General features: G+C 36.4%; 1 protein-coding gene across 4 annotated transcripts in view; it reads right to left on the bottom strand.

The window, feature by feature from the left end:
• Positions 1-14,708: 14,708 nt before the first annotated feature.
• LOC150089131 (protein-tyrosine sulfotransferase 2-like) overlaps positions 14,709-27,952 on the bottom strand; it is a 324,464-nt gene continuing 311,220 nt past the window's right edge. For all 4 annotated transcript variants that reach the window (XM_090390341.1, XM_090390343.1, XM_090390342.1 and 1 more), the window contains one exon: positions 14,709-15,319. In XM_090390341.1, the coding sequence (XP_090246467.1) occupies positions 14,866-15,319 (454 nt within the window). In that variant the 3' untranslated portion in view covers positions 14,709-14,865. The remainder of the gene's footprint in view (positions 15,320-27,952) is intronic.

Below are 27,952 nucleotides of genomic sequence, written 5' to 3'. Positions count from 1 at the left end.
GTGATTCGGACCAATAGTAGGTTAGTTAATCTAAAAAAATTTGGTTAAAGTGGGGAATCATAAAAAGTAAACATACATACCATAAGAATTTAATTTTCACTTAAAACATGTACATTCATTTACATAAAATCAGTAATTTTCATCTGTTTAGATAATAAAACATTAATTTCACAGTGCAGTCCATTCACTTTATTTATAAATATTGAATCAGGCTGTTGTTCATTAGGCGTATATCTAATTTGTACCCAAGGTGGCTGCATGAGAAATTTTCAGTCCCGGATTTGATCTGATCTCTTTATATTTAAATACGTCTGTTTCTCTCATGGTGAGTATGATTTCTACATCACCCATATTTTATTTTCCAATAAATCATCACCAGTTTCTGGGGGGGGGGGATACTGTTGATACTCTTGAATTTTGAAATCTTTAATTTGCCTAAAATCAATTAATAAATTAGGCCTGACGTAGCCGAGTGGTCAGGAGTGTGAGTGCAGTAGCACACACTCTTTGAGTGGATTGGGTTTCAAGCCTGTGACTGCCAAATGTGATTAGCATTTGTATTGATTGATTTATTGTAAATTCCACTGATCTGGTGGCCATGCTGGAGTATAAAAAATTTTTTTTTTCCCCTTTTGTCTTCTTTATAGTTCAGGACTTTCATTAGTGTTTGCAATCTTGGGCCAAAGTTTTCTCCAAGGTTTAGTAAATGTTGAACTTGGAATTTCATTCCATGTTCAACATTCACTGCAATATTGTAAATACATTTTTAATGATTCTATAAGACCTATAATCTTTACTTCCATGTTTTCCAAAATTGAACTCAAAAACTTTTGCCTATGTCATCTCTCTAGACATTTTAGAGGCTCTTAATCCACAGGATGTGTGATGAATGTTACGTTCAGTGGTAAAAACATGGCCTTTATGCCCCTTTCTTTTAGCTCCTCACAATTTGGATGTGAAGGAGTGAATCATTATCCACAACAAAGAAAAAAAAAAAAACCAGCCTTTTCAGGTAATTTATTTTCTTAAACTATTTCTTTACAAAAGGTACAAATTCATAAAAAACCCATACTTTAAATAATGCAGTTAATGCGTTAATGCAGTTGAATTACTGCAGACAGCTACCATGATTCTCTCTTTGGATTTTTTTATCCTGGTTTGGCAGATTCTGCTTTTTGGCAAATACTGGGACTTTTTTCCCTAATGTCCATGACATTCATCACTTGCTATAAAACTTTCTGCACCATTAATGTTTTCATGGAAGATATTTTTTTTTTTTTTTTTTGTATGCTGGTTTTATGGGTCTCCTGATTAGAATTCTGTGCTGTCTTTCTTACACAAATCATAGCCATAATGCATTGTCCACTGTCTCTAAATCTGGCTTTTCTAAAGTGGGGTGAGAACTTAACAACCCTTGTGAAACATGCTGAGCGCAAAATCCTTATAGATTTTTTATGATTATTTTTTCCAATCTTTTAATGGTTGTCTCACTTTGCTTTTATTAAGTATTATCAGCACATCCAATTTAATTTTCACAGAAACAAAAACTCTTTTCACGTGTATATTTCATTAATTTTCATAATATTTAATTAAATTACATACTGTAATTACAATAACAAATAATAGTTTGAATTGTGTAAACATGGTTTAGAACAAACACCCAACCAACCTTTCTGGATGCATACAACTCAACAGATTTTTTTTACCACGTATACTTGATCATTACATTAGTTCAGCAGTTCTCAACCGGTGGTTTGCAAACCCCCAGGGATTTGCAAAAGTGTTCCAGGGGGTTTGCACTAAAAATTCTGTAATGGCCGCTTAGATTTGCATAGGTATATTTTTGTAAACTACAAAATATTTTAATGTTAAGTTTTTTGGTTATATTTGGTTGTGGTTTGGGTCATGCCCCCTTACATAGCAAGCATGCACGACAGGATATTAATGGGGGGATTGTGTACGAATGTGCCGATATGTATCTAACTAATAATAAACAAAGATAGAATAAAGTAAAATAAAATTAAATATAAAGTAAAGAATTGCCAATGAAAGAAACCACACCCCCATAATTCCTTATAATTAGTTTACTATCTTACAGTATATTGTGCTAAATAAATGTTCTCCATACAGTTTTTTTTTTTTTTTTTTCATTCTCAAAGACCATTGTTATGTATAGGTACTTAACAATAATAATTTTATATTATTATGCAATATCACTTATAAAAATAATATTTTCTAATAAAAAACCATTAAGCCTATATTCAGAGAATATAGGCTTAATGGTTTGCAATAAAAATATTATGTTGAAAGAGGTCCACGAGTCAAAAAAGGTTGGGAACTGCTGCACTAGTTGCACATATATTTGTACTTGACCAGTACCTACTGCACAATACAGTGTGCTGTGGACATCAGAGAGTATGTTTTTTGGGTGGAGGGATGGGAGGTAGACAGCATTGATTAATTTGGTGAATAAGTTAAGAAGGCTTCTAACTGTAGCTTTTTTTTTTTTTTTTTTACTTTATTTATATATGTATATGATGTATATTTGATTTTGCACTAAGGTTCCACTTACTTTTTTGTATCCTTGTTATTGAAAGATAACAATGAAAAAAATTTTTGTTTGTTTGTTTTCTTTTATTCAATGAATATGCTTTATTAAATATAAAATTTGAATATTGAACCTGATTCACAAACTTAGTACCTAATAGTCTGCTGTGCTCCACATGAATTGTTCAAGGAGGCTTCCATACTACAGTGGATTGATAATGGCTGCTGCTTACCTTACCTAGTCTGCTGTGCAATGATAAAGCAATTGTCTCAAACATCTTTAATTCTTGACATCTCAAATTCTCATAATCTCCTAAAACTTGCACTGGAATATGAGGGGTAGTCAATAAATATTTGCCCTCACCTAGAAATATTTCAGTTAGGGAACTGATATCATGTATATGCAGTATATATAAATAATATATAAAAATATACAGTATATATAACTATACCAAGTCTCATAAGTTATGGTTTTCTGGAGCCATGAATACAGAGAGGTGGTATGCTGGAGAAGGCAGAGGTCCAATCCATTATACAATTTCTTCTCTTCATTTTCAAGGCAAAAAAGCAAAACAAATCCATGAGGAGATGAAAGCTGTATATGGGGAGCACTGCCCATCATTTGAGACTGTTAAAAATTGGAAAAGACAGATCAGGTGTGGCAAAAAGTGTGCATGATGATCGAAGAGAGGGGAGATCATTCTCAGCCACAGACCCTGCCATTGTGGATAAAGTGAAACAGCTAGTCATTGAAGATAGATATGTGACTATAAATTTTGTAGCAGATGAAGTGAACATTAGCCACAGGTCTGTTTGCACCATAATGCATGAGTTCCTATACATGTCTGAGATGGGTTCCAATACTGCTGACACCTCCTCAAAAGCTCCACAGGAATGAGTATATTTTAAAATTGTTGGAGCGTTATAAGGAGAATGCTGGGTATGTCACTATGACCCAGAAACAAAACAGATGAGCAAACAATGAAAACATTCATCCATACCAATACCACAAAAAAGCCAAGGTTCATCTGTCTGCCAACAAGGTTGTGTTATCAGTCTTCTGGGACTCTAAAGGTATCATCCTTAAAGATTACCAGATTGAAGATGTAGAAGATGCTATCCAAAGGTGTCAGCAATCTAACCAACAATGCTCCTGCCTATGAGGCTTCTGTTCCAGTTGACTTTGCAATCGGTTTTGGCTTTGAAAATCTGAAGCACGCACCTTATTCATCTAGCTTCTTACTTTCAGACTACTTCTTCCCTAAAATAAAGAGACCATTACAGGTCTACAGATTTCAGATTGAGGAGGAGGTAATTCATGAAGCTGAAGCCTGGTTATCTGCTCAAAGTGGGGAGTTCTATTCAAGAGACCTGAAAGAGCTTATCCACAAATGGGGAAAAATGTGTAGTTCTAGAAATTAGCTACACAGGGAAGATGAAAATGCTAGCCAAGTTTCAAATCCAAACTGAGATATTTCGAGGTATGAGTAAATACTTACTGACTGCTCCTTCATAATGCTTTAAAATTCTTAACTTAAAATGAATTTAATGTTGTTCTTAATGACTTGACATTTTTGCAATTTGGTCCAGTAAAACAAGGTAACTGGGACATCATAAAATGTTTCTGTGCAGGCTATATCCAGGAAAGAAATGCATAGGAATGGCAAGTTCATTATATCAATTCATAATGTGTTTATTCTTGCTCAATATCTCACTGAATCATCTTGAAAGTTATATACTTACAGTTGCAGTCTTCTTCTTCTTTGTCTTCACCTTTTCCCACGTTATATGGGGTCGGCATTCAATGTTCCCAATTTACACTTTGCATCCTCTTCTTCTCCTCTAGTTGGATTAACTTCTTAACCGGAACACATCTATTGGTTTTGGCATAGTTTTTACGACTGGATGCCCTTCCTGACATCAACTCTCACCATTTATCCAGTCTTGGGATTTAAGCTGCCGATCTACTAAACCTGCCGCAGCCATATAGAGTAGCTCTTGTTCAGTGATGAAGCTTCCTCGTGATGTCACAATTTAATAATTTTATGCAATTTATGCCGAATTTCTAGTCACCACTGAACAAGCAGGTGGCCCTGCCGTAGTTCTTTTATCTCCTGGAAACATCCAAATGGCTAACTCGGTAGAATTACTGTGACTGACCTTTGGCACCTCTGTAGCCAGGTGGGCAGGAGCAGCAGTGTGTAGCACACGCTTCTTGATTAGGCTGGGGTTCGAGCCCGTCACCACCAAATACGGAGGATGCGGAAAGGTCAGGGAATGACCACCGCATATCCTGGAGCAATATGGCCTTAGTTGCTAATGCTCCTAAAAACCAAATAACCAACAAACAATAACAAATAACTGTGACCTTGAAAATACCAATAATGTATAACTCAGCAACACGTGAGTATTTTTAAATACAATTTGGTATCCTGAAAAGTTCTACATCAAAGCTATCAGGTAGCACAACTGTTCTACTAAGAATTCCCAGTGACTGATTATAGTTCCTTAAAAATTTAATGACCTTGAAATTTCCTATGTTTTCCTGTGTCCGAACATAATAATGATAGCCATTTTAAAAAAGTTTACAGTCCAAAAAATAAAACCACCTTTAGGTCCCAAATCTTAACCTATCACTCACCCACACTTATTTTATCTAAAATATAACTTCTTTTTGAGCAACACTCCCGAAAACCTTCTCTATTAATTAATTTTAATAGCGCACTAATTTAGCTAGCATACAGCTGGTGCCACCAGTGCCATACTTACAGTTGCAGTAATTTTGCTTATTCAGAATGAACACAATTTGTTGAATAAAGATAAGTTTTAATACCATATATACATACAGAAGACTATGTGATTTTGTCATATGAATTTGTACTGATAGCACTGCAAATACATTTTCTGTTTATCCTGTTTTGATTTGGCCTTTGTTTTCAGAGTAAGTGTAGATCAGTGGTAACCATCCATGGCATTTTGGGTTCTGATGTTTTTACGGAAAATTATAGATTTGCAAGGTAGATCAACATGCATATTCAAAGGCATGTTGATGTACCTTGCATATTCATGAATATGCATAAACTATGCATATTCAAAGGCATGTTGATGTACCTTGCATATTCATGAATATGCATAAACTATGCATATTCAAAGGCATAACGAGTTTGTAATTACCTGGCCAGGTAAAACTAGTATCATGTGACACATTCCACAATTGGCAAGGAATACAGCTTGCTAGTAAGTTTGAGGGAACACAATATGACTGCATTGAATGTGGACTATACCATGGATTATGATCTTGCTATTTACTCTCACTTTGTATTTAATATACTTGGAGTTCTTCTCTGCATTAATTGTGCTAGGTTTTGACAAGAGACAATAAACCTATAATTTTCAATTCAATTCAATGCCAAGTTTGAAGAATCACATTGTTTTATCAATATCATGCATAAATGCATTTTGTACAATTCAGTTTTCAATGCCAAGTTGGAAGAATCATATTGCTTGCTTTATCAACATCAGACGTAAAGTATTTGTTTATTTTGTTGTAGTAATAGTAGTATTGCATTTGCAAAGAAACAATGTTGAGCATCATTTCCAAACTTCACAGACCCTCTTATGCTAACTATCCACTTAAATATGAGTTAAGAAATAAGAAAATAAAGGAGCTGACATAAAGCCTCTGACTATCAGCTAATTTTTACTGGTAAAGTTGAAATATGCCACTATTGTTTCATTCAAAATTGCTTACAAAGAACTGAAAATCCATTTCCAGATGGTGAGTTCTTGACTGGTGTTGAGTGTTTTGAAGGGTTTTCTAATAAGCATGGGGCCCCTCCGTAGCCAGGTGGGAAGGAGCAGCAGTGCGTAGCATACACTTCTTGATTAGACCCGGGTTCAAGCCCGTCACCACCAAATACGGAGGATGCGGAAAGGTCAGGGAATGACCACCGCATATTCCCGGAGCAATATGGCCTTAGTTGCTAATGCTCCTAAAAACCAAACAACAAACTAATAAGCATGATATTATATATCAGCAGTACAAGACTTACAGTTATCAGATAATACAGTTACAAGGAGGTAGAGGTAAATGCTGGTGGAGCTCATGGTGTTTTATCAATGCTGTGCAGGAATTTTGACACCAGGGATAAGTAGATCATTGTCCCATTGTATAAAGTAATGGTTAGGCCACATCTTGAGTATTGCGTACAAGTCTGGAGGCCTCATTTCAGGAAGGATGCCGACCTGTTGGGATGAGGGCAGAGAAGTGCAACAAAATTAGTCAAGGATACAAAAGGATACTCTTGCCAAAAAAGACTCCAGTACTACAAATTGCAGCAACTAGAAATAATGCACCTGATTGAGGTGTTTAAGGCTTTAAATGGATTGAGTAAGCTAAAATGCTGATGGCATCCTTACTCTTTCTTGGATAACATACATGAGTTGTTGTTGTTGATGGGGGTTTTAAGTGCAAGGGCTATTAGGCCATATTGCACTTATGGAAGTGGTGCATACTGCCTGCCAACATACATGAGAGGGCACAAATTTGAATTGAAGGATGGCTGCAGGATAGATGTGCAAAAATTTGCTTCCAAGAAGAGAGTAATTGATTGTTAGCACAAACATTAGTCTGATGTCCTGGAAAGGTAGTTTGATCATTTGCCACTATTAATACTAATTTCCTGTAACATACAAATTCAACAAAGAGTGATTTGGAACTGACTAGCTAGTTCTTACTGCAATTCAATGAATCAATATATATATAAGCTAAAATAGGATATTTGCCACTAGCATGGCAAACCCGTAGCGCAAACATTTTCACTTAACCAAATTAAATAACAAAAAAAAAAAAAAATGGGGGGGGGGGAAATAAAGAAGAAAAGGGTGGTGTTGAAGCAACGTTCCTAAATTAATTTAGAAAATTAAGCCAATTAAAAGAAATTTAGCAGCACCTCCTAGTAGACACCTGTTTCCAAATTATGTGAAATCTCACTAAAGTGGAAACGTGGACTAACACCATTACGTGACCAAATAAACTGAAAATAATAATTAATAAAATGAAATAAAATAGACCGACCATTATACTCCATCTCAATGGAGGACCATGAGGCCAATAATAGTCAGGGAATCACTGCATTTCAAAAGCTAAAAAAATCCATGCAACGAAGGAATGATACTAAGATCAAGCCGCCGATGCAATAGATTTGCACAGCAATGGTCCTTATGCAGCGAAAAATAATAAGACAGAAAGCCTAGTACTTGCATGGCCAAACCACATCACTGACAAAACAATAGTTGAACTGAATATATATAGAAACAAATTAGGCTATAGATGGCGGTATGAATGCAGCGTTAGCACATCTTTATTTTTACTATATACTTTTATTACTTTTTATCTCTCTATTTAATTTTTGGATTAATTGGATTATATATATATATTAGGTCAAAGTCCCGATTGATTTTTGCTTTGCGAGTGGTGGTGAAAATTTTTATTGTTTTGGGCGGGAAGCATTACCGTTAATTAAGGCCTATCTAACTGGCTAGCCATAGTTTTAGCAGTTGTTGGTTTGCCTATAGTTCCATGTTTAACAATTAACTTGGAATCAAGTTAACAAATATATAAATGTAAAGTTTGGAAAGATTTAAAGTAAGAGGAGAGAGAAAATAAAGGGAATTATTAAAGATTGAATCAAGAAATATTAGGAATATAGCTAGGAAGAATTAGGAAGGTAACATTCTTTCACATGGCTGTCTCTCTGCTACTTCCTCAGGGGCTTTGAGCAGACAGATAGCCATTCTAAAAGAATTTCTCGTGCATACCCATTTCTGTAGTTTCAATAACAGTTTTGCTTTGTAAGTACTCATGTTTAGTTATGGATGTCCTAATATAATAAGGCAAAAAAAATTTAATTGTTAATTTATTTTTAATTAATTTGGTTTTAAATTTTTGGATTATTAGCTGCAAACTGAAATTGAGACCCAAAGCCCGACGGGTATGCATCAGAATAAATATTAAAAGTATATAGGTATTTACCTGCAATCACTATAGCTGGTGGTTGGTATGAAAAAGCATGTGCAATCTGCCTGGGAACTGCTTTATAGCAGGCTGGGGTGCCATCTGGTCTGATTTGTTCGTAATTATATATGTTTAAGGGATGGGTTAATTTGTTTGTTAGTGATTATGTGACCTGTATTAAATTTGTAATCGATGGTTAGGGATTACAGTGAATACCAATATAGATGTGTGGATTAATACATTTTAAGATTACATTTTTTTTTAAAATCAAATTGGTAATGTTATCCACTGGACAACGGGTAATGTTATCCAGTGGATAACATTGCCAATTTGATTTAAAAAAAAAAAAAAAAAAAAAATGTAATCTTAAAATGTATGTAAGATTACATTTTTTATATATATATGCAGTGACTTTTGGGACACCCTGTTTGTATCAGACACTGCACAGTTGGCAATCTGGCAAGAATACTATTTAGTGACTTAGTATTAATCATGTAGTGCAAGGAAGTCACAGGCTTTTTTACTGGAACAGCCAAAAAAAGTAGAGAAGGAAACACATTGTGTTTCCCTCCTCACATATTTGATTATCCAGGTGACCTTTGAATTTCATTGAACCGTCAGCCTCAACTATTTGCAGAGGCAACTTGTTTCAGTAATCAACAGTTCTCTGGATAAAAGAAAACTTCCTATAATCTAGTCTAAACCTTTTCTCATGTAATTTGAATTTATGGCCCCAGTTGTGGAATTATTTATACCAGCAAAAATTCTGCCTTCATTCATTTTACTAAACTCAATCGGGTTCCATCTAAGGTGCCTGGTTGCTAAGCTCTGTAGCCCATATAATCAGTCTTTCCTCATATGGTCACCCTTTTGCCTATCTCACCATGTGAGTTGCCCATATTTGGACCCTTTCAAGAATCTCAATGTGTATTTTTAGATGAGGTCTCTATACTTGAACACAGTATTCCAAATGCAGTCTTACAATTGCCTTATACAGTGCAATTATGATCTCTCTATCTCTACAGGATATTGTTTGATAAATCATTGATGTTTACACTGCTCAGCGAACTTTATAGTGTCACTCTGAGATCCCTTTCTCCCTCTACAGTTTTTAATTCAACCTCACCAAGTGCATAAGTTATTTTGGAGTTGCTATTCCCCAGGTGTAAGACCTTGCATTTTTCTGCATTAAAACATAGCTGCCACTTTTCTCACCATTCTTGATGCCTGTTCAAGTCATCCTGAGGAGCACTGATTGGCTCTGATCATTAACAACTTTCCCAATCTTTACATCTGCAAATTTTGACATCACATCTCCTTTGTTGATGTCATTTATGAAATCAGAAACAACAGTGGTCCAAGAACAACTAATTACATTAATCACAACTCTTTGCCTTCTACCCTGCAGCCACCTTGTAATCCATCTTAAAATCATTTCAGCATATACAGTAACCTCTCATGGGGGACTGAGTCAAATGCCTTGCTAAAATCCAAATAAACTATGTCAAAATTGTTCCCTACACCAGCTCATGAAACAGTGTGTCAAAATAGCTTACTAAGTTAGTTAAACATGATTTTCCCTTAACAAACCATGCTGTGTGTTGTTCAGAATGCCATTTTTATCGAAATGTCCTGGATTGCACTTTTAATCACTGCCTTTAAGATTTATCCTACCACTGAAGCCAGACTGACTGGTCTGTAGTTACCAACTTCACTTTTAGAATTACCTTTACGTATTGGTGATACATTGTTACTTCTCCAATCTATAGAAATCTCGATAAATCAAGTGATTACCTCATAATTAACCCCAATGGTTCATTACACTCACTCACTCTCTCTCTGGCCACCTCTCTCAAAATTACTGGATTTATGCCACCAACAAGCCGACCGGGCTAGCCGAGTGGGTAAAGTACCTGCCTGGCAACCCAAAGGTCGCGGGTTCGATTCCCGCCTCGGGCTTGGATCAAAGTACTGCAAAAACCTTGGGAGGTGCAATATGGCCACAGAAGCCGATGCGCCAACAACTACCAAATCGATCGCCACCAACAAGAGTTGATGGCAAACTTTTGTGCCTTTAGGCACAAAGGTTTTTCTATTAAACAGTCATCTTTAATTTTATGTGACTCAATCTCACCCACACTGCCTCTCCTTGGCATGATCTTTTTTCAGAAAGCCCGATGTGAAGTACCTATTCAATCAGCAGCATCAGCTGGGTTATCTAAGATATTCATTTTCTTCTTCATATTCACATATAATGAAAAACTCATTGTCCCCATTCTTTGTTCCCTTAGATAGTGCTTTCTCTTACTCAGCCTTGTCCTCCCTAATCTGCAGTACTGTTACAGATCAACTTTTAGTTTATGTATACTTCAGTACTTTTCATTGCTCTTGAACTTTACCATACTAGGTTTTTCTGCTGTATTAGCCTGTCCAGTTCTGTATTCATCCATCTCAGCATTCTTCTCCTTGTGCTATATTTTCTTAATGGTATATATTCAGGGCTTTGTGATTATTGCTTTAAAGGTATTCCATAATTCTAATGTATTTGGCCTCCCTCTGCAATCTGCCGAATTAATAGATGATATGTAGTGCCTTAAACTGTCATAGCCCCCTTTTCTGAAATTAAAATCCATGCCTTTACCTCTAATTATTGTGCTATATTTCTTCAACTTAAAGTTCAGGAACCAATGGTTTCTGAACTTTAAGCCCTGTGATGTCACCTGATTTGTAAGTAATGATGAGATCTAGCATATTCTTACTCCTAGTATTTTTTTAATGTGTTGTTACAAATAATAAACTAGTTTATTTAAAAATTTTGTTTCCCCTGGTGTGAGTTTCCCTCCCACTAATACCAATCATTTAGGGGCAGATTGAAGTCATTTAGAATAAGACATTTACACTTGCTTGCCAGTTCCATCTGCAATCTAGAGACTCTTGTCTGTAGATTAGTCCCACTCTCACTATCTCACACCAACTAACTCACACCACACAGATCTATGTTGAATTACAGAATTTAAATTAACCAAGTATTATAGAAATTAAACTGTTACCAAAACTTTATCCAATAGTGAAGTTAAAATTAAGCTATTGAAGTTAGTGGAAGGAATTTAATTTAGCAGAAATACTTTAGAAACGTTAAGAATTTCATTCTTAACTTTTCTAAAATATTTATAAAAGGGTGCTCTTACCAAGTAAGGCTTCAGTTCTGCAAATTAAATCATCTGGGGACTAGGCACCTGTGGGTTGATCTGATTGAGGACCTTGAGTAAGCTGAATGTGAATGGCATAGTTCCTCTTGCTGAGACTACACACATGAGGGGGCATAAATTTAAGTTGAGGAAGGATGGTTGCAGCACAGATATGCAGAAGTTTGCCTTCAGCCAGCAGGTGGCTTCTAATCTCTCTCTTGGTATGTGCTCATGCCAAGAGAGATTAAAAGTTAGAGTAATACCTAATAGAGATATGTGATCTTGTGTAGAAATCTGAGTGTCATCAAAGATAAAGATGGAGCCAGAAGAATCCTTTTTGCGAGGTATAAGACAGGACTGAGTTATAGATGGATTGAAATCAACAAAGTTATCTTTACCCCACTGGAGAATTACCCGCAGATTAGCATTTAAGAAATTGAAGCTGTCTGTGCTGGGCAAGGTTTCTCAAACTGGAAGGTGGAATGCAATGGGCTGTCAGCAAAAGTATGTATAGAATATCCAGTTAGTGAAAGAAAGTCATTAATATACAAGGGGAGAGAGAGAGAGAGAGAGAGAGAGAGAGAGAGAGAAACCAAACCTTGGAGAACATGAGCAGTAGTAGAGAAGTTAGAAGACAGAACCATCCACCATTACCTGCAGCAAGTGGTCAGAGAGAAAACTGGATACCCAATTACAGAAAACAGGGAGCAGATCGTAAGATATCTGCCAGGGGCAAACGTTGATGACTATGTAGGGCGGATATCATCTTTTAAGGGCAAAAAAGATGATACTGTTGTACACATTGGGACTAATGACCTTAAGAGTAAGAGATCTGCAGATTTACTTAACAAGTACAGATCAATGCTGGAAAATAGTTGCGAGTTAGGGTTAAATTTGAAAGTGTCTGCAATTCTGCCCAGACACGATAGGAGGGTGTATATGACGAGAGCCTTGTCGAACATGGAGAGATTGGGCAAGGCGCAAGGGGTAGAATTTTTCTCAGCCTGGTCTGTGCTTGTTAACAGGAGAGACTGCTTCTACAGGGATGGGATACACTTAAATAGAAAGGATACAAGAATTTTGCTGATGCTATCGAGGTAATGTTAGCAGCAGCAGCCTAGAGAGCAAGTTGCTGGGGGCTTCAAGAGCTGCTGGGATTCGTCATGGAACAAGTACATGGACTGTGTTAGGATAACAAAGATTAAGAACAAGTGCATGTATACTTGTATGTACACTAATGCTAGAAGTATAGTAAATAAAATTGATGAATTTGAAGTGCTGGTCAAGACATCAAAGGCAGATATTGTTGGGATATCAGAGACGTAGTGTCACACAGATATAAGCAGTGTAGAATTGGAATTTGGGGAGTACAATGTGTACAGAAAGGACAGACAGGGTAGGAAGAGAGGAGAGGTTACGCCGTTAGTTAAGAAACACACAAAATCTGAGCATCCAGTTGACATGGGTGGACAGTGCAATGTTGAATCTCTTTGGTGCGACATAAACACTAGGAAAGGAAAAATGAGAGTAGGAGTATGTTATAGGCCTAATGACTCTGATGAGTACAATGAACAGTTGTGCAGAGAAATAGAATGGGCCAGTAAATTAGAATGTCTTGTAATGGGGGATTTTAACTTTCCAGGTATTGAGTGGAACTTGTGGGTTGGCCATTTACATGCTAGCAAGACTTTTATGGATTTATTGGAGGATTGTTTTCTACAGCAACATGTTCGAAGGAAAACACCAGAGGAAGTAATACCCTTGATCTGATTATCAGCAGTGATTATTCATACATTATTCATTGTATATAAAGGAACCACTAGGTGGCAGTGATCACAGTGTACTGATGTGGGATTTACTAAAAGATATAATTACAATTACGAAATGATGAGATTCGTCATCATTCACAAATTCTAAATTATGTATGCATGTGTATTAATATTTTTAAATAAATAAGTGAATGAATGATAATAATTGATGCAAGAAATCATTTTATATAATTATAAGATAAGATGAATTAGTATGTAACTAACATTATTAGTTACATTACATCCACCCATCAAGTGAGATTGGTAGTAGTGTACACAAAAATAGTAAGTTTTTGCCATGATATAAAATGTTTGTATATCATGGTAAAAACTCATCTGTCAGCATGTTTTATGTAATTGTTTTGCATAAATAACTTGTACCTTTAAAAACTACTTAATGAAAGTACATGTATGGTATATGTAGAAAGGCAGAGAAAGGAACAATCATTAATTTTTAGCTGGCCAAGTGAAGGTGCAACGGATATTTCACTGATGGGTATACTGAACAGGGTGCCGTTACAGCTGGGTTAAATAGCCTAATTCAAAAGAAATAATACCATTTGAAAAGTATTTTGTGTCTTTGCATTATAAACTTCAGCTAACAGGCCAGGAATAGAAAATTGAAAAGTACTGTCCAACTGGTCCCATGATTATTTTTCAACCTAGGAACATAACTGATCTAATGAATGTTATGAGGTGTATTAACCTTTCATAGCAAACTTTGTTGAGAATATTTAGATTCATTACTCAACATGCTTTTCAGTCCCCATGCCTCCATAGAATTTTGCAATTATCTGAATTTTTCCCTTTATATTATAGCAAAAATGAATTTAAATTAATCTACAAATAAATTTGGGCATTATCACTCAATTAAGGCATTAATTCATTTTTTCTAAATACAAAATAAATACATTTATACATTTAGCGATCCAATTTTATTGGATTTTTTAGACAAAATCTGTTGTGTAAGATGTATTTTTATATAATTTACCTTACATTAGTTGTGTTTAATTCAGTTCCATCAAAATATGCAGTTGTGGTTTTTTTCCAATACATTGCTAGTTCAGAGATGAGAAATTAACTATAGTCAAATAATACACAAATTACAACAAATTATGACACTGATGTGCAAAGCAGAAAGGAGGAGATTGGAATAAATTGATATGTTGATTTTAGTTCTCTCTTAATTTCTAAACCAGTTTAACAAGAACAAAACACTTTTTTTTAATATATTCATGCAGAGGTACAGAAATGTATGGCAATAGGTTCTTTGGTCCCGTGTGTTCCACATTTTTGGTAAGTACATCTAGCCAGCAAATGATATGCTTTCACTTTCTGTCCTTTCAGCTATCAAGACATCTGAATCAGTTCTATTTGCACTGTCACTGGGCATAATTTCTTGATTACCTTTCTGTGGAATTACAAATTCTTTGTCCAGCTTATCTTTTACTTTCTCTGCTACTTCTAATCTGTTTCCTTGCAATGCAGTTTTCCTAAGGGTATTTCTTCTACTGGCCATTTCACGCTCCTTTTTTAACCACACTTGATGATTCTCTTGGATATTTTGACTATTGCGAACAACAAGACTATCTGGTTTGCCATATTCTGGCGGATTAGCACGTGGATCATAACCTAAAACTGCTAACATTGGTGCAATAGTTGCCATATCTCGGACCACATCTTGAGGGAGTTTTCCAACCCACTTGGTTAGTGCTTCAAGATTAATGGGTTTGATGACTTGATCAGTTGACCTTTCCAGCCTGTGTGAAATGATAAAACATTAACTGCATTATAATACAGCATGCCTCTAATTAAAGTTTGAGCAATACAGAATTTTATATCCATGATAAAAACTTAAAACTTTTATCACCAAAACACAACTAAATAAGTTTGTAAGAAAGCACTGATTTGCTTGCCATACAACTGATATATTAAAAATTAAGCTAACTCATAAGAGCTGAAAAGTAACCTTTTTTAAAGGATGCAAAATAAGAAAATCTTAAAATTTTAACTGGTTGTATGTTGTGGTCTCTCCTGTAAAACCTTCTTCTGCAGTAAAAAGATTAAACAAAATAAATTACATGTCCATCTTGTGCTTTCTTCAATGAAAGGTCAGAAAGAAATGCTGTAGGAATGTTCAGAATACCTACAGTGTTTGTACGAGTATATGAGTCATCTTACACAGACTTAATGATGTGCTTAATTTTTTTTTACCCAGTGGTGAAGGGTTCCTAATCTGTAGGGCTGTGAGTTTAACCATCATCAGCAGCATCTATCCATTATGATCTGTGTAAGCCTGTGGTGGCTCCAGTAGGTGTCATGCAACCTCCAGTTTTTGTGGCCATGCTGACACTGACTGTTTGGCTGGTCCAGAGAGGCAACATACAACCATAGGGATCTCTTTCCTTATGTCCTTTCTCTCCCCACTCTACTTGTGGGGAGAGAAACCCTTCCCCCCAACTTGGATGGTTTCTACCCAACTTTTGCATGGTGGCTGATACCACCACACCTTTTCAATCGCCCCCTCGGGTGACAATGGGCCTCTTCTCTCAGGGGTTTCCTCACTGTCACCTCTTCCCTTCAGGTGCCACCTCAGCTACTGAGGAGGGCACCTCAGCCTCTTTCATCCCACGTTCATACTATCTCCCTTGCACTCCATTCCATTTTTTTTTTTTTTTTTTTTGTTTGGTTCTCCTTGGTAAGCTTAGGCAATGCCACACCAGAGTCTGTTTCTCCCTACTGATCTAGTCCACCTCCCTGTGGTGAAGGACGGTAACTAGGAATCGGTAGTCTCACAGGCCACTAGGATAAGAGGCCAGATGACCAACACTAACCTTATACAAACACTCACTAAGACACACTATCTGGCCTTTACAGAGTCATGTATTCATCACAGAATTACTATGAGGAGTTGGGAGAAACCCCCAGTGCTTTTTGACGTGAAACACTATACACTATTTCGTGTGGTCACATAGTGTTGCAACCTCTTCGTTGTCCCATATGATGGTCTAGTCTGGTTGGCTGTGGGTTTAACCAGTATTACTAGCACCTATCTGTTCTGATCTATTTAATCCTGTGGTAGCTCCAGTAGATGTTGTGTGACTTCCATTTCTTATGGTCACATAGTGTTGTAACTGGTTCCCTATGATGGCTTTAACCCCCAGTACTCAACGAGGGAGGCTGTGTTGTATATTGTCTAGTCTGATTGTTTGTTGGTTTTAACCAGCATCAGCAGCATCTATCCATTCTGATCTGTTTAATCCTATGGTGGATCCAGTAGATAGCATGTGATCTCCAGTTCTTGTGGTCACATTCTGTTATAAGCTGTCTATTGTCCCTATGATGGTTTCAACCCCAGTACTCGATGGGAAAGGCTACGTTGTATATAGTGAAATAGAGTAAAACAGCCTTCTGCAGTTTGTGGTTGATATTCATACATTGTATAACCCAAGGTTCCCTAAAAATCTCTTTTGTTGTGATGTTTGATGTGCACTCTCTTGGGGTTGCAAAGTTTGAAGGTATGTTTTCCACTAATGATGGGGAACACCACCACATCACTACCCATGGCCCTTTCTTTACAAGTATTACCTTTATGTTCCACGATTTGCTCCGTGTGCATGCACACCATCAATTTTCTTCTTGTAGGATTGGCTGTTGTCTGTATTTCAGTTTTCTGTAGCTAGTAAAGAAGATCCCTTGATGTGACTCCAGTTCTTGCGGTCACATGGTGTGACCGCAAGAACTGGAGATCTATATGGGTAATAGTTGTGTAGTCAGAACAGCAGAGCTCCAGCTTCTTGAAGCTACAGTTTTGCAGAAGTCTCAGAATAAGGTCATTCCCAATACCAGCCTTAATGCCAGACTGGTAGTTCAATTTTAAAATCCAGAGGTGGCCTTTTTTGCATACTTGATGGGGAAAGAGTTCTTCCCAGCCTTTTTTTAATCCTAGGTCAGTTGTATCCCTAAAAGAAACAGCATAGCATCCATTAGACTAGTTTTGTTTTTATCATAAGAAAAGTTAATTTATTTTTAGCTGTTCTGTTGAATTGAAAAACAGTCTTTTAGTTAATAACTCTAGTCAACAGATTGAAACTTTTCAATCTGTTGAATACCATAATTATATGACACTGTATTGCTATCTTATGTGCTTTTTTTTGAAAAAATCAACACTTTTTACTAGTTAATTAAAAAAATCATTTAACAGGATTAAAATGTTTTTAACCGTGAGTTACTTGACCTCCCAGCCAAGTCTCTCGTAAATGTCCATCAGAAAACACACTGAGTCCTCATATCATTTCCTTATGCAATAAAAATGTTCTATTGAAATCTTTCCCCATGTTTGTCACTGACATCACTCATGTTTTAACCCCAGGTGCTCACATCTGGTGATTATGGGCTTGGCAAACCCAGGGTCCTGAGCTGGATATCATCATCCTTCTCTTTCTTGGTGATTCTTCTCTCTCTCTCTCTCTCTCTCTCTCACTCTCAGGGTAACTTGGGGAAATATTTTTGGCTGGCGCAGCATAAGCCTCAGGCTTACTTACATCATATGGCTAATAATAATAATGTTTTTTTGGGGGGGGGGGGGGGGGTTCTGAATTCACATCTTAATACCCCCGAACTGTGGTTGATTGGTTGGCTACATAACAAATTAAACTAACCATGTTTGGAGGTATTAAAATGTGGATTAATATATTTTTTTAAAGTTCATATTACAATCCTTTCTACACTTGCAAGCGTTGGCCAACAAGCTCTCTGCTGTTGTTTCATCTTTAACTTCCTAAAACGTTTTGGTAGAGTGCCAAAACATTTTCACTTTAATACTCTGGAGTTATGCTAATGGCCTAAAACATCCCTTAACCCATCAATATCACTTCAGTAAATGCAGTGGTAAAACAAAGATTCTGGGTCATCTCCGGGTTCCCCCACCTCAAACATGGTGGCAGACCTGATTGTATTATAGTTTTGCCACTGAGAAAGTGCAAAAATCTGAATTAAATCCCTTTAATGGATATAATATCAAGAAATAGCTGTGTGTGCATGCCCACGTGTGTTGTGCAAGCAAGTTACATCCTTGTAATCTGGAGCCCATGAGCTGTACTTAACTCTTAGATAAGTCCTGAATCAGTTCATTAATCAAATGATGTTGACCTCGCTTTGGTTGGTATATATTCTTTCTCCTTTTTGGACATTTCCATATATCAGTCTTCTTCACTTGATGATATAGCTTCATCTAAAGTCTATATCTGAAGAGACTTAGATATTGGCATGGCATACGAATGAGCTACTGCCACATTCTTACTTTTAGATGAAAAAATTTGCTGGGAAGGGGGGGGGTTCCTCATTGAACAAGCAACTATGTGGGCTGTGTTAGGGTTACTAAGAGTATGAATAGATGCATGTATACTTGCATGTACACCATGGCTAGGAGCATAGTAAATAAATTTGAAGTGCTGATCGTGTCATCCAAGGCAGACATTGTGTGGATATCAGAGACATGGTTTCAAGACATAAGAGATGTAGAATTTGAATATGGGTAGTATAATGTGTACGTGTGTTGGAATGGCCCCTAGGTATACGCCCATCTCCACCTAGAACTCCTGTTTTAAACAGTAATACTGTTAAATGGGCCTGACATTAAAGAGGTGGTAGTAGTAGTAATAATGGAGGCATGTGATGCAAGAAAGCAAGCATATGAGCTTATGTAGCATCAGCTTAAAAAAAAAAAAAAAAAAACAATTTCACACATCCGTTCCCTCTAAAAGTTTGTCCATTTCCTTCCCTAAATTTATTTAAGCTTTCAACTTCCACAACGACAGATGGAAGTTTGTTCCAACTATCAACCACCCACTGGCTAAAGGCAAATTTCTACACATCTATTCTACAACTATCTTTCCTTAATTTGAGTTTGTCCCCTCAGGTGAGTAATCTGAGCAAGAGGAAGAATCCTATCAGAATTTGGCATGCTCAACCCATTTAAGGCCTTATACACCTCAATCAGATCACCTTGCAGGTGCCTAGTTTCCAGGCACTGCAATTTGCAGAACTTAAGCCTTTTTTGATAAGAGGGACCCTTCATTCCCTTCACCAATCTTGTTGCCCTTCTCTGTACACACTCAAGGCAACTCTACGTCCTTCCTAAAATGAGGCCTCCAGACCTGTATGCAGTACTCAAGGTGTGGCCTGACCATTGCCTTATACAAAGGGATAATCACCCCCTTTTCTAGTAATTTAAAAAATATATATTTTTTAATTATGTTAATTAATTTATTTGAGCTTAATTTAATAATTTTGTTCTATTTAGAACAGGACAGTAAATAAAAGTCAGTATTGGTATTGTTATTTCTGGCACAAGGGCCTACTAGGGCCATATTGCACCTATCAGTGGTATGGAGGTCAGATGTGGTAATTCTAAAATCAGGTCAGAGACAATCATAGCTGTATTCATTTTAGGAAGCAGAAAAATTCCGGAAGATTTGCATCATTGCCTATGATATGACGAAGTGGTAAAGATTCTTGACGATTTCGTAGAATACTGAATGAGGCTTTTCGGGCATCAGCGAGAATGTGTTTGATTGTGAGAAAAGAGTTGCAGTGCATACACTTTGAAGGATCGTCTCCTGTGAGTAGATAAAGATGAGTGAGGTGACTGTGATTGATTTGTGCTCTGGATAGGATGACTTCTTCCTTTCTGTTTACACGGAAACTGGAAGCCCATAATTGTGGTTCAGATTTTATTTGAAGGAGCTTGTTCTACAGTTCAGCTTGCCATAGAAGTGTCCACTGTTCTTTACATATATGTCTTATATAGGATCTGTAGTCAATATATGGAATGTAGTAATCTGACGATGCTATGTTGGATGATTGTTTTGCTGCATAGTCTGCTTTTTCATTCCCTGATATCTTAGTGTGGCCTGGGATCCAGCAAAAGATGACTACTTGCTGGTGTTCATGGATATGTATCAGCTGAGTTTTTATTACAGGATGTGTTGGTGAGGAGGAATTTTGCAAGGCGTTTTTGGATGGACAGATGGAGAATATTTTCTAAGGCAAACTTGATGGCACATAATTCTGCTGTATAACGGCTGCAGCCCCAACTCCACTTTCAGACTTTTGTAAAATGTGGATAATTTTGTGTGTGAGCAGTATGGAGTTGCTGTATATTGATATTTGCAAGCGAATGTTTTCCCCAGTTTAGGAAATAGCTGTCACAGGATGGTTTAATAGAAGACCATGGAGGATCTGCACTGTTTGAATCTTAGAGGACTTTGTCAAGATGTATATTCCAGGTTTGTGATAATGTCTGCAATCTGATGCGAGTAGGTTGAACTGCTCTAGGTTTATTTCTATAGTGCATTGAGAGCTGTGGATCATTAAGTATTGGCCTAATGGGGTGAATAGCTAGACTTTGAATTTTGGCTCCATAGTTCAGGAGTAACATCTTTCTTCTGAGGCTGAGGGGAGGTTCATGGGCTTGAATATAAAGACTTTGTACTGGCGATGTTCTATAAGCACCTACAGCAGCAATCCTGAGGGAAGAATGTTGAATAGGGGTAAGCCATGCTAGCACACTTTCCCGTAGCAGTATCATACACTGGGGCACCATAATCAAGGCGAAATCTGATTAGGGCTCAATCCAAGTGAAGTAAGGTGTAACGATCTGCACCCCATGATGTAGAAGTTCATTTTTTTCTGGCAGACGGTCCATAGATGTTTGATGTTCAATTTGAAAAGTTCAATTTATTATCAAAAATCACACCAAGAAGATTCTTGCTGTTCACAACAGTGATAGTTGATTTCTTAGGTTTCTTAGGTGTATTTCTGGATCTGGATGCATCTTTCGTTTGTTACAAAAATGAACACCACTTGATTTCTGATAAGATAGTCAGTAACCATTCTGTGCCATCCATAGTTTAATGTTATTAATTGATGTTTGCAGTTGCCTCTCAATAAAGCTCATGTTTTGCGAACTGCAAGAGATAGTCAGATCATCAGCATAAAGGTATGAATTGACAGTATTGGGAATATTTTTAGTCATCTGATTTATTCTTATTGCAAACAAGGTTACACTAAGAACCTAGCCCTGAGGGACTCCTTCTTGTATATATGTTTTGGAAAGGACTTGCCGATAGAGAACTTGAAAGGTCCTCTTCTGTAGGAAATTCTGTGTGAAGTAAAGGTAGGTGAGCTCTCAGATCCAGGGAATGAAGATCTCTCAGGATACCAAAATGCCAAGTGGTGTTAAAGGCCTTCTCTATATTGAGACATACCTTGACGAGATGTCTATTTTGGATAAATACATTCTTGATATTTATTTCTGCTTTGATCATGAGATCCAGGGACGATTGGTTTTTTCTTAAACCAAAATTGATTATCGGAGATCATATTTTGGGAATCTAAGTATCATGTTAGGCGATGGTGTATTATTTTTTTTAGGGTTTTACTTAAGCAGCTGGTGAGAGAAATGGGTCTATAATTATTAGGAATAGAGATCTTTCCGTGGTTTAGGTATTGCCAGTACAAAAGAGTGATGCCAGGAACTAGGGAATGAATGTTCCATGAAGATGCGATTGTAGAATGTCAGCAGCAAAGATAGTGATTTATTATCTAGGTGTTGTAGCATTATGTAGTATATTCCATCAGCACCAACAGTGCTGTTCTTTGCAGTGGATAGAGCCTCCTGAAGTTCTAACACATTGAGTGGTTGATTGTATGGTAGAAAGGATTTGGTTCTGAAATTCAGATGGGATTTTTTGGTATAAAGTCTTAATCTTTTGAAATGATGGTTCATATTGCCATTGATTCAGATAACTGTGAAAATACTGAGGGCATCTGCAATCTCTGCAGGAGTAGACAGCTCCAGCCCATTCCAGGTGATAAGTGGGGGGGGGGGACAATGGAGGAAATTCTCCATATAATTCTTACATCAGTATTTTTATTAATTTCAGTTGCAAATCGAACCCAAGAGTCTCTTTTTTTGTTTCTTCCTAATATGGTGGGACTTTGCTCTAAGTTTCTTGTAATTTATAAGGTTAGAAGTGGTAGGATATTTGCAGAATAAATTCCATGCACAGTTTTTTCTTTTTTTGCATTCTAACAATCCTCATTCAACCGATAGTTTCACCGATATGCTTGACTGTGATTGTGGGATGGCAATAGATGCAGCTGCTAGGATCTGTTTTGTAATATGGTTGGCAGCTTTGTCAATTGGATGATATTCAGTGGTCTGATTGTTGAAGAATACATGAGAAGTTTACTTTGCCCAGTCTGCCTTGGAAAATTTCCATTTTGTGCTGGTTTCTGAAGTTATGCAGTGTGGCATTTATATTTTACAGATTATGGGGTACTGTTGAGCAAATCATCCAGAGCTGTCAACTCAATATTAGGGAAGAGGATTGGAGAGCGGAGATCTATTGCAGAGACTGTTCCTGTTGTGAGGTGGAGATAAGTTGGTGAGGCAGTATTTAATATGTTAGATTTTGTATGTCGGCAAGCATTTCGATGAGTTGTCCTCATCCATCTGCATTGGAAGATTCCTGCAATGGATGGTGTCCATTGAAGACACCCAATAAACAGAAAGGAGTTGGCAACTGCAGAATGAGATCTTCAAATTCTTGAAAGGTACAAGGATAACTGGGCGGCAGGTAGATAGAAACCAGTGTTAAAGTAATGCCAATCGCTATTTGTTTGGTAACAGCTTCAATAGTAGTTTGTAACAGAATGGCCTCCTTATTTTTATTAAAATAAATTTTAATTAGGTATAATATAAAAAAAATGTTGAATCATTTTAATAACATAAATATGTATTTTATTTACGATTTCTTTTTAATTTGACAAGCATCAAAAACATGAAAATTAATATTACAATACGATACTACTTATTAAATACAATTTGACAAACAAATTATAATATAGCTAATAAATTTATGAAAAGAGTTAAAATGTTACTTTTAGTGATTTTCCATTTTACTGGCATATTTATACTCAATAGCCAACATTGCAAGATTTCACAGTCTACTTTGACCAATAGCATTTCTTTTATAATCTTTTATTATTCGTAATTTACTAATCTTCTTTTGGCAGAGGCAGCCGGCAGGGTAAAAAATAACAGAAATAAAGTAAAAATTTCTGAAAATTCAAATTAAAAAAATTGACTGATAGACATGTCTGCTGATAAATCTTGTTTAATAAGTGTCAATATTGTAATTTAATAAATTACAATATTGAATCGGCAGTTGAGGAGAGAGAGTACAGATAAATACTTTTTTATGAGATTTTTTCACACTCACTTAATATATCAGCATTTGACATATTTTTTTGGTTCTAGTATTGCAAAATAATTTTTAATTTCTAATATAATTTTATCTAAAACAGTAAAAAGCACTGATTTAAAAAAAAAAAAACTAATCTTTGTTATCAAACGAAAAATCTGAAGCTAATTCATCGTACTGTCTTTTAATTCTATGTTGTCATTTATCTTCAAATTTGGGATCTACCTCGAACTCCTTGGCAATTTTCTCAGATTCGTATTTAATTTGTTCGTATGAATTTCGAATGTTTTGTAAATTTTTACTGACTAGATCCAATACAGAAGTACATTCGTTGAGGTATATCATGCTTCTGTAGAGTTTTTGAAGCATAATTAATTTCGCACATCACGTTATTCAAAAATATACAAATGAAAAAAAAAAAAAAATGTCATCATTTGCTTCATTATTCTACATGCTTTGCCTCGGTCTGCTTTTTTTAGTTGATTTAAGATTCATTTCTGTCAAAGCTTTTATAATATCTGAAAAACGAACTTTCACAGCTGTTATTGACGTAATCTACCAGACTGTGAAGTAGGAATGAGTTTTTTTTAATGTAATTTCAGATTCCCCATCTTTTTGTACTATTTCCAAAAAAATTATACAAAATTTGAAGAATGTCAAAAAATGATGAAACGTTATTACAGCAATTTACGCTATAATTAATAACTAAATTTAAATTGTGACTTGCACAATGAATGTACTCTGCATTTGATTGGATCCTTTTAATGCGTGACTGCACACCATTATAGACCCACTCATGGCATTAGCCCCATCATATCCCTGATATAACATTTTTCAATGGGAATATTTAGTTTGCGTAATATTTTAATTATATTATCCGTCGTCATTTCTGCCGAATGATCATTCATGTCATAGAATCCTAAAAACGTTTCACAAATTTCAAAATCTTTGGATTTTTCATTTTTGTCTTGGTACCTAAACATTCTGTTAACTCATTTTGGATAGTGGTGCTTAAATAAGTTACTGAACCAGATGGCTTATTAATAATTTGTTTCATCACATCATCATAGTAGGAAAATAAACTGACTTGCGATAAAAAATTACCATTAATTAATTAATTCCCAATGGCCGCAAAATGCTAAAGAATTTTTAGCCAACATAAGCTTTATCCAAAATAACTCTTCTAGTACCATTTTCCAAAATGAGGATCTGTATCTTACTTGTTCCTCGAGATCTTTATCAATCGTTGCGTTCTTTGCCACATTTCATGTATAGCACATGCCTCGATACGATGCTGAGAAACACTGAGTTTTTATCCAAAAAGATAGATTTTTCCAGTCTCATAGTCCGGAGTAGCACAGCCACGAGGAACTGGACCATACTTTGAAGTAGAATAGTAGTATGTGTCACTAAAACTATTTTGTTGTTCAGGATCCCTTGGAAATGGTCCTTTAGGTCTCTGAGGTGACAAACTAATAATGTTTCTTTTTGTTTCATCGGAAATGATGTCCACGTATTCTCCGAGATTGCTTGAGGGAATAAGCAGTGCAGTGCATTCAACACTAATTTCTGAAAAAGGCATATCTATTGTTGTTGAATTGTTTGTGTTTGATGACTGTGCTTGATTTAAATTATCCACAGATATATTTATACCAGAAGCATTCTTTTCTGCATTTTCTGATTCAATACTGGTCTTTTCTTTACCTTCTTTTGGACACAGTTCATTACTGTGTTTTGTAAAGAAATGATCTAATTTAGATAATTTATTGACTGCTTGTTCTTTTTTTTTTTTTTTTTTGTACTCCACTCTCCCTTTTTCTTTTCATCCAAAAATGTTATTAATTTGATTTTAAACTTTATATTTTAAATACAAATAGCAATAATAAACAAATACATTTTTGTATGTCAATTGCTGTTTTGATAGTGACTTGAATTGAAATTAAACAACTAACAACTTCTGACCACCATATATGACTAAACATTCATATATGGTGGGGCCCATCCCCCTGTCAAGTTTGGGAATCCTGAACATCATACGATATGAGACATACACATACAGTAACCGAACGGGTGTCTGATCACTATACAAAGTTGCATTTGTAAAAGCAAAATAAAGACTGCCACTGCCTGTGTTTGTTATGTTTTAGTGATAAGATATAAGAATTCCTTCCTTATTTTAGATGTATAACGTTGTTGAGGAGCTCAGTGAGAAAAATATTTTCATTACATGTTGCATCTGTCTATAGGCCCTAGCATAGTAGGGGTGGCCCCTACTTGCATCTGTTTATGGGCCTGGTGAAGTAGGGGCCCTAGGCTTTGCCTACTTTTGCTATACGGTAGCTATGCCCCTGACCCCTGAGTATGGCTACTCCTCTGTGCGCATTAGTGGTAGCAGGTATGTCTTGCTGAAAGAGCGTATAATTTGTTTATCAAGGGAGACAGATTTAAATTGAAAAGCTGTGTCTATCCACGTTTTGGAAGTCTGTTTCAGGCGGTCAATATTGATTTTGTCTCTCTTTGAAAAAACAGGTCTGGTATCTATTTTGTCTTCTGGATGGATTTTTAGAATGGTTTCATTTTCTTCTTGATTGCAAGTCTAATTTGTGTCCATAAAGGAAGATTCAGCATGCTGTTTGTTAACTGGATCAGTGTTTTCTCTTTGAGTAGGTTTTACGGAAGTTGTATGAGCAACAGGTGGTATCGTGACTGGCGTGTTACTAGATCTGTTTGAAGTCTGGCTGAAGCATGACAATTTGTCCAGTCCTGAGGTATGGAAGAGAGCATAGATCAAGACCATTCAGTAATAGAGATGCTTTGCAGAATTGATTTATCAGTCTGAACTGATATTGTATGAAATCATTTAGTGGCATCTGTTGCTGCAGTAGTGGCACGTGATGCAAGAAAGCAAGCATCATCCAAAAAAAAAAAAAAAAATTACAAAACAATTATCTCTAAATGTTTGTCCAGTTCCTCCTTGAATTTATTTAACCTATCAACTTCCACAATGACAGATGGCAATTTGTTCCAGCAATTAACCATCTGCTGGCTAAAGGCAAATTTCCACACGTCTATTCTACATCTGTCTTTCCTTAATTTGAATTTATGCCCCCTTAGGTTGGTAATCTGAACAAGTGGAAGAATCCCATCAGAATTCAGCATGCTCAACCCATTCAAAGTCTATACACCTCAATCAGATCACCTCGCAGGTGCCTAGTCTCCAACCACTGCAATTTGCAGAACTTAAGCCTCTCTTGGTAAGAGGATCCCTTCATTCCCCTCACCAATCTTGTTGCCCTTCCCTAGCATTAGCATTAGTAGAGGCATTTGATGCAAGAAAGCAAGCTTATGCAGCATCAGCCAAAAAAAAAAATAATAAAATAAAATAAATAAATAAAAAATAACCACTTCCACTTCACCCCTCTGTTCGTTCGAAATACCTGTCCAGCTGAGCCTTAAACTTATTTAGGCTATCAACTTCCACAACAAGGGATGGAAGTCTGTTCCACCAACCAACCACCCGCTGGCTAAAGGCAAATTTCCGCATGTCTATCCTACATCTGTCTTTCCTCAATTTGAATTTATGCCCTCTCAGGTGATTATACTGAGCAAGAGGAAGAATCCCATCAGCATTGAGCATGCTCAAACCATTCAAGGCTTTATACACCTCTATCAGATTACCTCGCTGGTGCCTAGTCTCCAGACACTGTAATTTGCAAAACTTAAGCCTTTCTTTGTAAGAGCACACATTTGTTCCATTCACTAATATTGTTATCCTTCTTGAAACGAGGCCTCCAGACCTGTATACAGTACTCTAAGTGTGGCCTGACCATTGCCTTATACAAGGGAATAATCACCTCCTTATCCCTGCTAGAAAAATTCCTATATATCATTGACAATACACCATAAGCTACTCTTGCAGCCCGTCTGCACTGCTCAGAAAACTTCATATCTGCCTGCACAACCACCCCCAAGTCCCTTTCATTCTCTACCACTGTCAGTGTAGTACCACAGAGTTGATACGTTGCTCTGGGGTTGCTGTTTCTCATATGTAGTACTTTACATTTGTCAATGTTAAACTTCATTTGCCACCTCTCAGCCCATCTGCTCAACCTTTCCAGATCC

This window comes from Mastigoproctus giganteus, chromosome 2 (assembly GCF_048544385.1).
Source record: "Mastigoproctus giganteus isolate SK-2022 chromosome 2, ASM4854438v1, whole genome shotgun sequence".
Classification (NCBI taxonomy): domain Eukaryota; kingdom Metazoa; phylum Arthropoda; class Arachnida; order Uropygi; family Thelyphonidae; genus Mastigoproctus; species Mastigoproctus giganteus.
The sequence above is the reverse complement of the archived record's forward strand: the minus strand, read 5'-3'. Positions and strand labels throughout refer to the sequence as shown.